We start from the raw sequence: 16,131 nt of genomic DNA, 5'->3' as shown, positions 1-16,131 counted from the left end.
GCGTGGGCTGGGGTTTCTGGGGGGGATGTGCGGGGGGGTTGTCGTTAGATGGGGCCTGGCGGGGGGGGGGGGCTTGGTGTGCGTGGTCGCTGTCCTGGGTACCCTGTCTTCACGTGTCTGCTGGCCGGGGAGGAGTGTTGGCTGAGGTGGGGACTGTGGGCGGCTGGGGCGGCGCTCCTTGGTCGCGTTCTCGGGGAGTGGGGGGCCTGGTGGGTCTTTGGGAGAATTGTCTGTTGTGTGGGCGGGAGGTTTAGCATTGTTGCTGCGGCTGCCGCTCGACCGCTGTCCCTGCTATGGGCCGGGGGTCGCTGCTTGGGTGTGGGGGCGGAATGCAGCGGAGCATTGGCGCGAGTCGAGGGGGGGGAGGGGCTCACCTGTCCTGCAGGCTGTCTGCGCTGGTCCCGTTCCTCCGGTTGCTTCAGGGGTCAGCCTGCGGTGTTTGGGAGGGACGCTGGGGCGGCCGTTTTTCTTTGGGCCTTTCCGGAGCGGCGTGCACACGTCGGAGGGGGTGGGGGGGGGGACTCGCCTGTTTCGTCCAGGCTGCACGCGCCTATCCCTGGCCTCCGTATTATTATGGGGAGGGCCTGTGGGTTAGTGGTTGCCTCGTGTGCCCCGTGCTCGATTGGGACATAGCTTGGCTTAGGGAGTTGTGCTGCTTTTATGGTCGACCTTGGTTGCTGCCGGGAGGGAGGGCCCTGGGTTTAAGTTTAATGTCTTGCGGTTGTCTTGTGTGGTGCCCGTGACCTCTTGAGTGGTGCCGTGCAGGATCTGGGGGGGTTTCTCGTGGAGACGGTGCGGTCCGGGAGGAGGGCCTGGCACGGCCTGTGATTGCGTCCCGGTGCGGGGCCGGCGCGCTTGAGGCGATGTCCTCTTGGTTGGGGCCCACTCTGGACATTTTCTTGGTGGCCATCTTGGCCGGCGGTTTGCGCTGGCTCGCGCATGAGCGTTCAGCACTCATGCGCGGTCCTCGCGCACTCCCGTCCCCCCCACTACTGCCACGCCTCCTTCGCAACGCGATTGCCTGCGGCGAGGAGGGGCTCGCTTTTCCTCACACGATGCTTCCTTTCCTTCGGGGGGGTTTATATTCGTTTGATATGGCAGGTGGCAATCAATAAAGGAAATATTTACACATGCAGGTAGCACTCGTGCTGTTGCATCTAGGCCACTGGGTTAGCACGGCCGTGTTCAAACAATATCGCTGACTTTTGTTGCATGCATCCTGATTTAATATTTTAAATATGATCCGAGGATGTATGTATTTGTATAAGTGCCTGGAGATTAAAAAGAGGGTCATGGCATTGTGGGTGCATCAATGATTGGAAGGGGGGGCCTGGGGGGAATTTTATTAAGTTGTTTTGTTTTACTGCAGGGCAGCTGCAAGAGGAAGGTCGGAACACGCTATAGAGCTCACACATAATGTGGCTCTGGAATTGCGATGCATTAATTAAAATAAGCCAACGTTTTTATTTAATTTAAACTTTACCTGGAATGCAATGACAACCAATATTGTGCAAGATTTAAGAAACAGATCTAGGGCCAGAATTAACTGGGCAAGGTTGAGTGGGGGTGCGGGCATAGGGAACTCATGTCTCCATTTTATTACTGCAGGGCAACAGCAAGAGGAGGTTGTCGGAGCAGACATCATGGGATATAACGCGGGTAAACAGGTTTGGCTTACTGTGGTCAGTGGGCCGGCAACGAGAAAAACAATTGAGGTGTGATGCTAAACGAATTTTCTATTTCAGAGAGGTGAATGCTGAAGAATACAAACACTGGGTGGACAGTGGAAACAGGATTGGGAGCAGGTATAACAGGAAACGCAGCGGCAAAGGGGTTTAGGATTGGGCAGGGAGGTGCTGGGCTCAAGGCTGTCATGAGCAACTAGCCACACAGTATGTGATACGTTGCTAAACCTCTCTTTCATCCCCATTCAGCAGTGCGCGCTGTGAAGTCTTGGTCGGGCCTGGAGCTCGCTTACGCCTAGTCGCCACGGATTGAGTAAGTAAGTCGGGGATCAGGGGACATGGAGGCTGCGGGGCTCGCGGAGGGTTGCCCGAGCTACTAGAGTGTCAGGGACGTTTCTCATTCTCCCTTTATCCCCCCCCCCCCAGATTCTGAGACGAGCAGATGACGCACTATGGAAAGCCAGGGCTCCCCATCCCTATTTTCTCAGATGTCGCAGGTGGACAACTCGCTGCCTGATGAGACTCAAGAAGCGCAATGGGCGGCATTCATGCGGATGGCCAGGGGGAAAGGGCTATCCTGGGCCACGGGGATTGCGAGGGATGTCGAAAGAGAGGACTCCGGAGTCATTTGTGAAGCACCCTTGCCGGAACTCAACTTACAGGAGGCTGGTCCCACGAGATCGTATAAGAGGGCGCGTAAGCAAACGTCTAAGGAATTCCCACCAGACCCTCCTGCAGGCAAGAGCAGGACAGTGATAGCTCAAATTGAGACCCCACCGTGACTCGCGTCACCGTGTGTGTTACCAGTGCCTCCCCAGGATTCAGTCCAGAACACGGCTGTTTACGCCACCCAGGAGGACCTTGGTAAATTGTCAGACTCCCTGAAAGACTTCATAAAAGGAGCTTATGGGAAGTAGGGTCCCCCCTTCTCCTGCTAGGACATTAAGTAGGTCAGCTGACGGTGGCGAGGGGGATAGGGCTGCGGCTTCAGTGTGGGTCGCTCAGCCGGCTGCTCCACTGCCCTCTATATTGGCTCTCCCTCCCGTGGCCAGTACTAGTTCTATGTTGGCGGGGACGGCCACGCCGCTGCCGAGTGGAAGCATTGGGGGAGCCGTGTTGCCTCCTCCTCCTTTGGCGCTCGCTCTTCCTTCAATAACCACACCTGCCAGCACCAGCGACGCTATGGTCTCCACAGCTACAGGGGTGGTCAGTTCTGCTCCATCCACCGGTACATCATCTGCACCCACACTAGGTAGCGGTGGCTTTTTACCACCTTTGTCGACAAACACCCTTTCTTCCACAGGAAGCGCTGCTTGCGTAGTTCCCCTGTCAGCACCACCGACCGCCCCTACACCGGAGCGCACGGTGGCTGCCGCACCCCTACAGTCTGGTCATTGTCACTTGGCCTGGCAGGTACCCTTAGCGGCCCAAGAAATGATATGGAGGAGAGAACTTATAGATATCTTCTCGCTGTTGCTATTAGGACAGGAAGAGACAGACGTCAGGAAGGCTGGGGTGAAAGAGGAGGATAAGAAAACGAAATACCAGCAGTGGCCTGAAAAAACAATAGAAAACTGGCAAGACGCGTTTGCCATTTTACAGGCAGTCATATTAGAGAATCACCCAGAACGAGCGCAGGCGCTCGTCCAATACAGCACAATGATAAGGAAAGAAGCCGCTCGATGGGGCGGGCAGGGTTGGGTGAGCTATGAACTAGAATTTAGGAGAAGAATGTCCATGTGCCCAGAGATGAGATGGGACCAAAAAGAAGTAAACTGTGGTTAGCCTACATGGGTTCCAACCTGCTCCGCAATGCGGGGAGCCTGGATAAGAAGCAGGGGAACAAGGACTCAGGCAGTAATACACAGCGCAGCGAAACACATGGAGATAGACAGCCCTTTCAGGGTGGCTATAGAGGAAGAGGGGGAAAAGAGGGTCGTTCAGGAGGTCACCCCCGGGGATATGTCGCTCATTTAACACCGGACCGGTTATTGCACCTGGGGTAAGTCCTGCAAATTTGCCCATTCTTGTAACAAATGTGGGGGCTCCCACTCAGCAGAATCTTGTTCCGTGCAGCAAGGGGGCACTCCCAAGACCACTAAAGATGCCGGAACCAAGCAATAACAGTAGTGTCTGTCCTCCTCCCATCTACCTACCCCCCCCCCCCTTTGCACCCCATTGCACAATCCAATGCTTATCCAGGCGCTGTAAAGGGGCACTCGCCCGTGATCCTGAGTAACTTGCTACCCCTCTTGCTAAAGTATCCGCTCTCGCGGGACAGGCTCTTGCTTCTGGCTGGTTTTAACGAAGGATTTAGAATACCCTACATGGGCCGTGAGGGCCCCAGAGAGGCAGAGAATCTAAGGTCAGCTAGGGACATGCCGCTTATAGTCAAGTCCAAGGTGGAGAAGGAGAGACTGTTAGGGCGAGTGGCTGGCCCTTTTGCCAGTCCACCTCTAGAAAACTTTGTGGTGTCACCTCTGGGTGTGGTACCTAAGAAAGAGCCAGGGTCATTTGGACTAATCCACAATCTCTCCCACCCTGATGGAGCTTCGGTCAACCATGGTCTAGAGGAAGGGTCCTGCTCCGTCTCATACTGCTCGCTGGATGTAGCATTAGATCTAGTAAGAAGAGCAGGCGTAGAAGCATGGTTGGCAAAAGCAGACATTGAATCAGCTTTCAGGTGCATCCCAGCAGTCAACACTTGCTAGGCTTCAAGTTGGATGGGAAGTATTACTACGATCGATGCATGCTGATGGGATGTGCAGTGTCTTGTGCCTACTTCGAAGAGTTCAGCAGCTTCCTGAAGTGGGCATTACAGTCTTGCAATGGGATCAGCGGGGTGTCTCATTACCTGGATGACTTCCTTTTTATAGGGAGCTAGGGGTCAGTGGAGTGTAGCGAGGCTTTGACCTTTTTAGGGATTGAAATCGACACAGTGAAGGGTGAGTGTAGGTTACCAGCAGACAAGGTTCGGGACCTGGCACAAACCATTCATTTGGCTCTGGGGCAGGATAAGGTGACGCAGGGCTTCTTACAGGGTCTGCTGGGCAAACTCAACTTTGCCGCCAGAATCATTCCCGCGGGAAGGGTCTTTGCGCGTAGGTTGGCAAGGGCATCCGCGAAAGTCAGCAAGAGCCATCATTTAGTGAGGCTCAGTAAAGGCATGAAAGAGGACCTTAAGATGTGGGCTACCTTCCTTTGGGACTTCAACGGCTCTGTCGTTTGGAGGGCGCCTTGGGCAGGGTCCCCTGAACTTGCAATGTTCCCTGATGCGTCTGGAAGAGAAGGTTTTGGTGGCATTCTGGACAGTGAATGGTGCGCGCAAGGCTGGCCGAATGTGTGGCGGAAAAAGAAAATTACATCTAACATCACTGTGCTAGAATTATTTCCATGAGTTGTAGCCTTTCACCTATGGCCAGAGAAGCTAGCTGCACGGAGGGTCCTGATGTGGTCGGATAATTTAGCTGTGGTGCAGGCCATTAATTCTCAGTCAGCTTCTTGCCCGCTAGTTCTGAATCTACTCAGAGTTGATGAGGGTTTGCCTTGTGAGCAATGTAGAGTGTAGAGCGCGGCATATGCAAGGGGTCCAGAACATAGCGACTGACGCTCTTTCTCGCTTCAGTGGCACAGGTTTCGGGAGGCGTGGCCGAGAGCAAAGGAAGAGATGCCCCAATTCCCAGAGCAACTATGGTTCCTTCAGAATCTGAGAGGCGATTGAGAGGGCTAGGGGAGCTGGCCTTCGCCCCGCGGACGATCAAACGATACCGGGTAGGCGTGGAGAAGTTCTGCGCTGTCACCGGGGATTGGGAACAGGAGATGCCTACGCTGGAGTCCCGGACGCAGGACTTCACTCTGTGGGCGAAAGATGAGGGCAAGTCCCAATCGTGGGTTGTGGGGCACTTGTCAGCCATCAGCCATCACGCTACATTGAGGGGGCAGCTAGACCCAACCAAGTCATTTTTAATCAGGTCGGTGCTGAAGGGCTGGCCCAGAAGATCCTCGTGCTCCAGATAACAGGGCAGTGATTGACTTTGCTACATTAAAAGCTTTGCTGGATAGCATAGAAAGGGCCACGAGTTCAACGTTTGAGGCAGCTCTCTTTTCCGCAACATTTGCACTGGCCTTCTTTGGTGCTTTCAGGATAGTGGTAAAATCGAAGAATGATAGATCAGGCATAGCCTTGTGTAGACATGATGCTCTTGTCAGGAGATTGCTTATCACTAAGGTTGAGACAATTTAAAACAGACCAAGAAGGGGCTGGCAGAGTAGTAGTGCTAAACAAGTTAGAAGTTGCCAGGTACTGCCCGGTACGACTGTTTGAGAGATACCTTTCACTACGCCCACCTGCTGAGGGTTACCTGCTGTTACATGCAGACGAAACACCTTTGACCAAATACCAAGTGCAGCGTGTTATGGAAACCTGTTTAGACTTGTCTGGCAACAAAGTACAGGGCAAAAGATTGTGTACTCATTCTTTTAGGATAGGGGCGGCAACCACGGCTTTCCAGGCAGGCTTGCCAGTGGAATATATAAAACAGGTGGGGCGCTGGGAGTCAAGTTGCTACAAACGATACATATGCTCTTAGGAGGGTGTAACAGGCATCTTTCTCGAATTTTGATGTGCTAATGTGTGTGACTTACAGTCAGTGTTATTTGCTTGCAGTGTTTGTAACTTTGTGTGTTGTTAATAAACAAGGTGTAAAACATCTGCATTTTTTATTTACTAGGTAAATCGGTTTGGGTGACAGGACATTTGAGAACTCAAAGGGTAGCCCGGTGGGCGGATAGCGGAAAGTGGAAATATTGGTTTCACAGCAACTAAGATAAGGTGGATAGTGTTGCCCAACATACATTGGAGTAGCTTGAATCACGAAATTCGGCAGATACTGGATGGGGGTGAATTGCTTTAGTGTAGTCTCACTCGGACAGAGGAAAAGCAGTACTTTTGGTGCTTGTAAGTCTTCCTAGCTCATCCACAAAACTCCTAAGAGCCATCCTGGTGCTGCAGCTAGATATATCACCAAAACCAAGAAATAAAACCTTATGACCCCATCTTAAAAGACCTGCACTGACTCCCTCTAGAAGCCAGAATTTTAATTCAAAGTAGCTTGGAACACCCACAATGCCCTCCACTCTGGCTTTGCATCTCATCTAATGGATAATCTCCATATCAGGTGTTGCGACAGGTCTATGAAGAACAAAACACACCTAGTATTAGAGATTTCACTAGTCAATAAAAATATAAATCATGCGTTTTTGTATTGCACCCATATGGAAAATTTTACTAGAACATTTCAAACTCAATGTGGACCTTACAGTCAGAAGAAACATAAAACCCCACCTCATTGCCCTGCCCCCTCATACTATAGCCTTATAGCCGGCTGTAGCGGGCTATACCGGCTATTAAAGGCCCGCTGAATCATTAAAGGCCCGAGCCGAAGGAGAGGGACTTTAACTAGACAGCTGGACTTTAATAGCCGGTATAGCCCTGCTACGAAGGGCTATAAGGCTATTAGAACATTCTGCCACTAGAGGGCAGAATGTTCTAACAAATTAAACAAAGTGTTCTCGAAGCTCGAGGGGGTTATAAATCCCCTCGAGCTTCGAGAAGCCTTTGAAGAACATTAGAATGTTGCTCTGCGGGCCTTCACCGGCCCGTAGAAGCAGGGAGCACTCTATTGTCTGCAATGGAGATCCCAACATTCCAATGTTCTAATAGCTTCTATTATTCCTAACAAAGCTTCTATAATTACCCTCAATGTTTCTGATGTTTTAAGACGTTCCTATTCTTAAGATAGTTAATGAAAAGTACTCTACTGCCCTAGCAGCTAAGTCCAATAAATGAATACATCCATAAATACAACCCCATCCTCTGACAATTCCCTTCCTTCCATTAAGGAATGTCTATTGCTCAGCTGCATGCTGAAAGTTAGGATGCCCTATCAGGACGCAACCAACCCAAGCAGTTCAGATGGGATTTTTCGGATTCCCTAACTCAGTGAAATATGAAAGAGTCATGTCATTGCTGAAATTCTTTAAATTCCTCAGTTATCATTCAGGGTAGTTATGATCTGACCAATCTCCCCCTTCAGTGAGACAGCCAAGGTATACTCAACCAAAACCCAAACGCCAATCTGAACAAATCCAGGTAGATGATCTAGTCCTCGCCACCACATGGTCTGAAGCAATGCTTCCAGACCATGCTGGCAGTGGAGTTTGGCAGGAAAAGGAATCTGTACACTCACCCTACATGAGAGGCCCACAGTTTTCCAGTTGCATCAAAGGGAATGCCATGTTGCGAGGTTTTCCGAGAAGAGAGAAGTGTTCCTTTTAAATTGGATATGGCTGTTTTTCTGAAAACCTGTGAATTCATACTGACTGTTTGAAACAGATGATTGAAGCTCATTAAAAAAAACACATTTATTTAATAATTTAATTTGAATGATACAGGCAATTGAGTCAGTTGGTATATTATTTGATACCCTAATTATTTGTAGGCTCCCAAAAAATATTTATGAGGTATTCTTTGGGGCAATATTGAGGTTGATAGATCCAAAATAGGGCAGCAACAACTGCACTGAGCAAGTCCTTCCTCATCTCTTCAATAAATAGGGCCCAAGAGTGCCTCCCTCAAGAGGGGTTGGAACATTGGAGGAGTCATCATCTCCTTAACAATGACCCGGATTCTGTAAGGGTTTCTTTAGGGTTATCTTCTTCTCCATCCAACCCTAGGGTCAGGGTAAGTGCAGTATGGGTGGAATCACAGAGAGGTGACCTATATAAACCCTTCCAAGAGCACCACGAAGTAGGAAAGCGCTCTTATAGGCAAGTGGGGAGGTTCTTAAGGCTAGTTACAGATGGTGAAAGCTTTTTGTGTGTGATCTTGCTTATCCCAGTGGGTAGGTACGTGGTGGGAGATAGTGTGACAGGAGATGGTCTACCAGATATCTCCCCTTACCAGTATGGGAGATGTATGCACATTGTTATGTGAAACCTGCTAGTGGCTTGTACCAATTATTTTCCAAATGGACCGCCCTTAAACGGCAATCTTCATTTCTTAACTTTCATTCCCTTCCAAGGATATCAACCGGTCATTCTCATTGAAGTAGAAATTCATATTTTTATGTAGCTTCTTCCTAAGGGTGAGATCCAGTAGGGTACCTGGCTAACGCCTTCAATATAGGATCCAAGGCTTCATGTCCTACAGTAAAACTCCACCAACCTACAATAGTCCTACAGTACACTCTCATGGTCACTCATGTTCTCAAAGTCACAACCATTTACAAAAATATAAATCCATCCATATAAAAACTGCATATAGCGGACGGCGATAAGTAAACCCTTTCCCCAGCATGGTGCCCTCTCCATATATGCACCATGGAGAGATAATGCAGTACCCTCTTCAGGGTTTGGCACATGTTTTTGGGAGTTTGTTCAGGTGGCGGTCTATCTAGCATATCCTTCATGACACAATTAGAAGTATCTGCCCACATAATAACTCTGATACAGGGCACAGAGTTTAAGTATCAAGGAAATAACTGACTGTTTGTTGTCCATACCATGGACATTAACCATACAGTGGTTAGTGCAGATACCCGACTGAAAGGTAGTACTTAACAAGACCCTGGGTACCACAGATTCTTGTGCCCTACCACATGGAAGCTGAATAGTACCTCTACATACATCTTAATGCTATTTTCAGATTCGTTTTTCCCATTATGTGGGCTTCCATTAAAAAGAGGATCTGGACCTTACAGCATCTTGGGCATGGCCTCACTTGTCTCATCTTCACACGACTGCACTTTCAACACTTAATGTAAGGATCTGAAATGTACCCAGCATAGAGAAAGCATGGCACTGTTAACATAAAACATAATATAGTATCTTGTAGGAGATCCCCAGTGTGAGCATTTCCACATATTCTCCAGATCAAACAAATCCCAGACCCTCATTTCATGCAAGCTGCCATAAGGGGCATTTAGAGTCACAGTAGTACGAGAGGCGGGTATTTCAGGCCCTTTGGGGGAATTAAAACATCGCAAAACAGTTTTCATAGCATTTCAGATATGCAATTTCGTATCTTTTGTGCCAATAAGGAGAAATCCCCATGAATAAGGACAGCAGTTTCTCCCCTTTGTGGAGTTGTGGAATGCAGCTACTCAGAAAGGCAGGATGAATGTCACTCAGAAAGATCAATTGTGTAGCCAAACTAAACAATGGCCTCTATTCCAGAGCACCATGTAGCAGTCATGACAGCGCTGTTGGCAGCACACAGCAGTGGGTCAAACATGCCTAGCTAGGCCATGTGTAATGGAGGAGTTGGCTCAGCCAATCTTTTCTCCTTTAGTGTTCTTAGCCACCTTCAAGATCTTCTTTAGAACTATGTGGAGAATTACATAAGCCTTCCTTTACCCTGTATTGGAGGTACTTGCACAAGGCAATGCAGGAATTTTAACAGGATTTTAGAGCCCCTGAAGGGAGCTCTGCCAAGTAGGTCTTCTCTTGCACAGTGTTGGGGTTAGGCCAGGCCCAAAGATTTAGATCTGGGGCAAGCACAACTCTTTCTGCCACACTTTATGGGTTGGAAAAAAACGTTGGTATTTAAATGGATTCATTAAAATGTGATGGTAACCTTAGATATCTATCATTATGAAAATGGAATTAAGGCACAAAAGAAACCGCTACTTTTTTAGATTTCATAGAATATGGATCGGAACTTATATAGTGCAGCAATCGCCAAAGCTCTTGGGGACTAATTAAGCACAACACATTGGATGACCACTGATCCTGTGAAAACAGATTTTATTATGTTATATTATGCTTTGTACATGTGTGAAGAGAAAAGATAATATTCAGTATATTTATAAAAGAAATATGTGAAACCATTACACTAATATGCATGTGTACACTGTGTGCAGCAGGAAAGCAATCTTTTTGTTGCGATTGGAACCGTTGTATTGTATTGAGTTCACTGACAAAGTTGCAGGGCCATTTTAGGCATGGGAGTCATTATGGCTTGTGAAGTACATTGCACATTTTAACAAGCATAACTTTGTGTTTAAACTTGGGAAGAGAATCGAGGTTTTGTGAAAAGAAGGTGGTTCATATTTGTCGATATGAGTGGTATCTTACATCCAAGAACTGCCTTCACAGAGAGTGGCCGCAGGGTGCAGGATCAGACTCCACACGAAGACCCAAGGTGCCAAAGAAAAGAGGAGACGTTACTCCAGCGGAATTTGGGGTGGGTAAACAGTCCGGAACCTAGCCTGGTAATTGGCAGAAATATAGCGCTCCGATCAAACCAAATGGAGGTAAAAGCCCAACAGCACTTGCCACTTGTTCACATCTTGCACTGTTTGTAGTTAATGTAAGTAATGTTTTGTTGAAGGTAAAGAGAAAAACCACTCATCAGGGTAACAGACTAAGGGGAAGAAATAGAGGTTGGGCATGTAGGAATGGGTGCCAGTGGGACCCCATAATACAGATCAAGAGGGCTCCATAAAACTGTTTCTATGGGAAAGATAAGCAAGTGTTAGGACTCCAGGAACAGACCCATGAAGGATGACATTTTGGAAGAAAGACGCTCTGATCTAACTGCCAGACCCACCCATGAGCATTTCCAAGCGTAGACTTAAGGACTGTCGAACCCATGGTGAGCTTTGAGTACAACTGCATACCTTCCTCCACGAGATAAGTTAGATAAACAACTAAAAGAAAGCCTACCCTCGTTCTTGGTTTCCTTCCCCCTCCTCATGGGAGGAGTTTCAGGTACAAGGACTGCAGACCCTTTTTCTATTCTTTTTGAGTGTGAAGAGTTATCAGGAATTAAAATGGGGCAGATGACCTACACGTTGAGCCCTCACTGAAAGGGACTCCTGCCCACACTATGTACCACAAGTATGTTAATTGCACCTGCAGGTTCCCATAAGAGTGGGTCTGGCTCACTTACGAAGACGGAAAGAAGCCCTTTCTGGCACAGGATACCTTCCATATAGAAAGATTAGATAATTTACAGAAAACATAGAAAGACCTTACAAATAAAAGATATGCCGAACAGTGGCAACTTTTCCCTCCAGTGGCATGAGGAGGCACATAGGAATAAGCATGAATCCCATGTCCAGAGCATGCAATATACACAGGAAAAGTTACAGTAACACAATCAGCCATTTCAAAGATTATAATTCCAGATTTGTAAACCGCGATTTATCACCCCTAGGGGTATCCAGGCGCTGGAGGCTGTCGGGGAGATTAACTGAGGTATTGCCCAGAGTCACATTATGTTGAGCTGAGCTGCCGCCAGCAATCAAACACCGAGCCCCACGTTCCGGCCTCAGCGGCACAGCCACTGCGCCACATCTCTCACACAAAGATAGGTCATGGACTTATGATCCAACAGCTCCTCCCTAAATACTTCCCCAGATCTCCAACCAAGAAGAGAAGAAAGAAACAGAGGAATCAAGGGTAGGAGGATCTACTTGACATATTACCCAGGCTGGCTGATAGGACTGGGGATACGGCCAGAGTTGCCCCTGGAAACAGAGCAGTGCCAATGGCACTGGCGACGAACGGAGCACAAGGAGGTAACAAGTAAGTGAGCATTGCACTACTAGCAATCAGTAGCAGGGCGAGTAGGGCAGAGGGTGGTTCAACTTCGAAAGACCATTCAAGAGCACAAGTGTGTTCAGCCCGGGATTTCCACGTATCGCACCTGTGCGGAAAGTTTTCTCGACGCATCACCCACAGACCAGATCTGTCTTGGAGTCGACGCACCACTTCCCCCTACAGTCTGGATTTGATGCATCACTTCTCCTCCATTTAGCAGAACTGTTGCTTCGCCTCCCCGAGGACTCAGGAACAGACGCATCTCTGTTCCCCAACGCTTCCCTTCTCTGCGGCTGTTTGACCTTGTGAGTTTTGACGCATTTACAGGTACTTTGTGTACAATCACGCAGCCATAGTTTTCTATCGACTAAGTTGCTTGAAAACTTTCAAAAGTCCTATTCTTATTACATGTATGTTGGATTTTTGTCATTTTGGTTTTGTTGAGTTTAGGTACAGAGATTTTATTTTTCTAAACTGGTGGTGTTATCATTGTAATACTGTGTGTTTGGAGTACAAACACTTTACACATTACCTTTGAGAGAAGTCTGTCGGCTCGTGCCAAGCTAATGTGTGTATCCCCCCCTTACCTGGACCAGAATCAAGGGTCCCTATTTGGTCACAGGTACCTACCCTGCCAACTGTAGACCCCCGTATCTAAAACCCGGTGTATATCTGAAGAAGACGCCACTCCACACATTACCAAAAGGTATTTCTCAATTTCCGCCAATCTGACCTCTTCTAGTAGCTACTGGAGGAAGTGGGGAAACAGACACACAAGCATTTTTTTACAAAAACAAAAAATGTTCAAGTTGCTACCTGGATATCATCCTCCTTCTTGGGCAGAGGTCCACTCTGCAGAAAGCTTGGCCTGGATAGGTCTGCACGGTCCTCAGATATCCAGCTTTCCACTTGCTGGTAGGTTAGGTCATGTAACCTCTGCAGCTCCACCAGTTCATCCCCTTGTACCTAAAGGGGTAAAAGTGTGTAAAGGGAGAGTTCAGGACACAGTGGATGAGTGAATAAAAGAAGCAGGTGCATGAGGCAGAAGGTGGTAGTCTGGGGGGAAAGGTGAGACGAAGAAGTACATCAAGGAACAAAAGAAAGAATAAGAAAGTGAGAGCGGGGACGAAATTCGTATTCGTTTTAGAGAACTGACGAAAAGACAAGAGTGCAAAGAAAGTAACAGCCAATTGAAGAAGAGAGTACTAAAGTGGGAGAGAAGGATGACGGCAACCAGAACAGAGAAAAGAGTACAGAATGGATGTCAACATGGCACTGTCAGAAAGCGAAAAGTGCCGAAGACCAGCGAACTACCTGGAGGAAGTGGCAGTGGCAGCTCAGTCAAGGAGAAAGGAGAGGGGACAGTGAACCAGAGAAAAAATAAACGAGTGAAGTGAGAAATAAGGCAAATTATAAATTAAAGCAGTGATTTAACCAGGTAATTTCTACTTAACAGAAATCTGTTCTCCGTTTGTATGTAAGGCAGTGAGGCACCATAGTGAAGAAACTGGTAGAAAAGCACCAATATTGCAACAGTCAGAGAGCCAGACTACTGAGGAGAGCATCCTACGTACAAATTACTTGACTTTTTTTATACACTACTTTAAAGCCTGTCCCTTAGCCCCCACCTCCTCCAATTTAAACTAGTCACTGGGCAAGGCTATGCCTATTTTCCCAGTGGAAATGTTTTCTTCTGATACATTTCTAATGGTGCCTTTTACCTATACGATAATAAAAACAGCAGTTCTGACCTTTTTATCCTCCAAGTATTCGACATCTGCCGTATGGTACCCATCTCGCTGTCCTCGTTTCAGCACTCTAAAACGTCGCCTTCCCACCGTATCAACAAGGGATCGACCATCAGCCAAATACTCCAACCGAAGAATCTCCAACATACAGCCAAAGTCTGCAAAACTGGTGGAATAAAGAGAGTGGGGGGAACTGAGAAAGAGAGAAAGAAGCAGGGAGGGGACTTAGAAGCACAAGATGGTTTTGAGAAAAGAGGATGACTAGGAAAGAGAGAAGGAGAAAAGAGCGAGAAAGCAAAGAAAGCTGGGAACACAGCAGGTCAAGAGAGTAATAGAAAGAAGTAGGTGAAGAATGGAGCAGATAGCGAATATGGATTGAGAGTAGATGGGTGATAACCAACAAGAGTTAATGTAAGAGCAGGGGAAGGGAAACAAAGGTGACAGAGGAATGTAGCGCAGAAAGCAGAGCATTAGAGAAAAGGGGAATAGAACATTTGGAAATTAATGAGATGGGGTGTAAGAATAAGGAAGCAAGAGGAAAATGAGGGATGAAGAGAAATTGATTAAAAAAAGAGTTGACTGAAGAATTCTAGAGGGGGATTACAGATGAACCTAATGAGGATTAGGGAGGAGAGAGGAAAGGAGGAGGGGAAAGGAGGGGAGAGGAAAGGAGGGGAGAGGAAAGGAGGGGAGAGGAAAGGAGGGGAGAGGAGAGAAAAGGAGAGAAAAGGAGGGGAGAGGATGGGAAGGGAGCGGAAAGTATTAGAAAGGAAGGGAGGAGAAATGAAAGAATTCAGGAGAAAGGGAAATGAGGAGCACAGAATAAGAGAGGATAAGGAAAAAAACAGAGGACCTCAATTGTGTAGGAATTGGCGGGGTGCAAGGTTCAGAGAGGAGGAGTAAACATGGAGGAAGGGACTAAGTAATATTAAAGTAGAAGCAAGAAATACAGAGTAGGTAAAGTTAATAATAAGAAGGGCTTGAGTGTTAGAAAAGAGGGCAGTGGGGAGTGGTTGGGAGTAAAGGTGAAAGGGTGTGGCAAGTAGAGATCAGAATGAGTATGAAATAGTGACATGGCGGACAGGGCTTGTATATAATGAGGAGAGGGTCAGGAGAGTAATAATGAAAAGAGAGACTAAAGAAACGGCTAAGGCTGGGATGGAGGAATAATCAGGGGATTGAAAAACTGTGACAAAGAGTCAAGAGTACTGATGGAGCATCAGACAGAGAAAGAAATTCAACCCTTAATGGTGCTGATAAATAAGGGAAGGTGTGTGGGTACTCAAGTACTCCTGGTGATTCCATGAAAAGTCGTGCTGCTTTATATATATATCCCGGGTGGACTTGACAGTGTACAGGTCCATTGGAGGTACTCCTTGACGTTTGATAGTAAAGCCTAGAGAAAGTCTACTGCACTCAAAGTGGAGGGTAGAAAATGCCCCTTGTACCAATGTAGTGACCGAGGCATTTTCAATGATTGGGTCGGTTATGATCATTGCCCACCATATAGCCTAATATAGTGATATTTAGGCCCGTTTCTGAATTTACCTTGTTTTATGGCAGTGCTGACTATTGCCTTTAACATGCTTTCATGTTATTTTGCTTTGCAATTCATATCATCACATAGATATAGTGATGTGTAGACCTGAAGCTACAAAGAAGGGTTTGATTATGTCTCTTTCTGTTTCGGACTTCATCTTGCTTAATGGCAGGGCTTGTCTATTGGCTTTGGCATGATCTTATGACTAATTTTGGCTCTTTACAGGAGTAGAGGCCTATGCTTGAGCAACTCCATATTCTAAACTGCAGCCATCTTCTGAGCCTCTTTAGTTGAGAGGTTATATTTTAGTTTCCATGTGTTGTTCAACCAGCAGTGAACCAGGGAGGACCGGTTCTTATCGGAGGAATGTGCTCACTCGATGCCTGAGTCATAGCAAAACGCTTGGCCAGCTGCTTGTTGTGCTCTCTTGGTACGAGGTGGTACAGGAATCCAGTGAGAACTGTAGGCGGAGTTTGCTAGAAACTTCGATGGAGAGCTGCATTCTATATTAGAGAAAGGGGGTCCGAGAGACGGTGAGATGCTGGTCTGGTGG

General features: G+C 47.5%; 1 protein-coding gene across 2 annotated transcripts in view; it reads right to left on the bottom strand.

The window, feature by feature from the left end:
- LOC147702592 (LON peptidase N-terminal domain and RING finger protein 1-like) overlaps positions 1 to 16,131 on the bottom strand; it is a 203,018-nt gene that overhangs the window by 18,431 nt on the left and 168,456 nt on the right. For both annotated transcript variants that reach the window (XM_086931259.1, XM_086931260.1), the window contains exons 10-11: positions 14,042 to 14,204; positions 13,107 to 13,256 (exon numbers count right to left, since the gene is read on the bottom strand). In XM_086931259.1, the coding sequence (XP_086787385.1) occupies positions 13,107 to 13,256; positions 14,042 to 14,204 (313 nt within the window). The remainder of the gene's footprint in view (positions 1 to 13,106; positions 13,257 to 14,041; positions 14,205 to 16,131) is intronic.

This window comes from Lissotriton vulgaris, chromosome 7 (assembly GCF_964263255.1).
Source record: "Lissotriton vulgaris chromosome 7, aLisVul1.2, whole genome shotgun sequence".
In the NCBI taxonomy this organism is placed as follows: domain Eukaryota; kingdom Metazoa; phylum Chordata; class Amphibia; order Caudata; family Salamandridae; genus Lissotriton; species Lissotriton vulgaris.
Note: the sequence above shows the minus strand (reverse complement) of the source record. Positions and strands in the feature narration are given on the sequence as shown.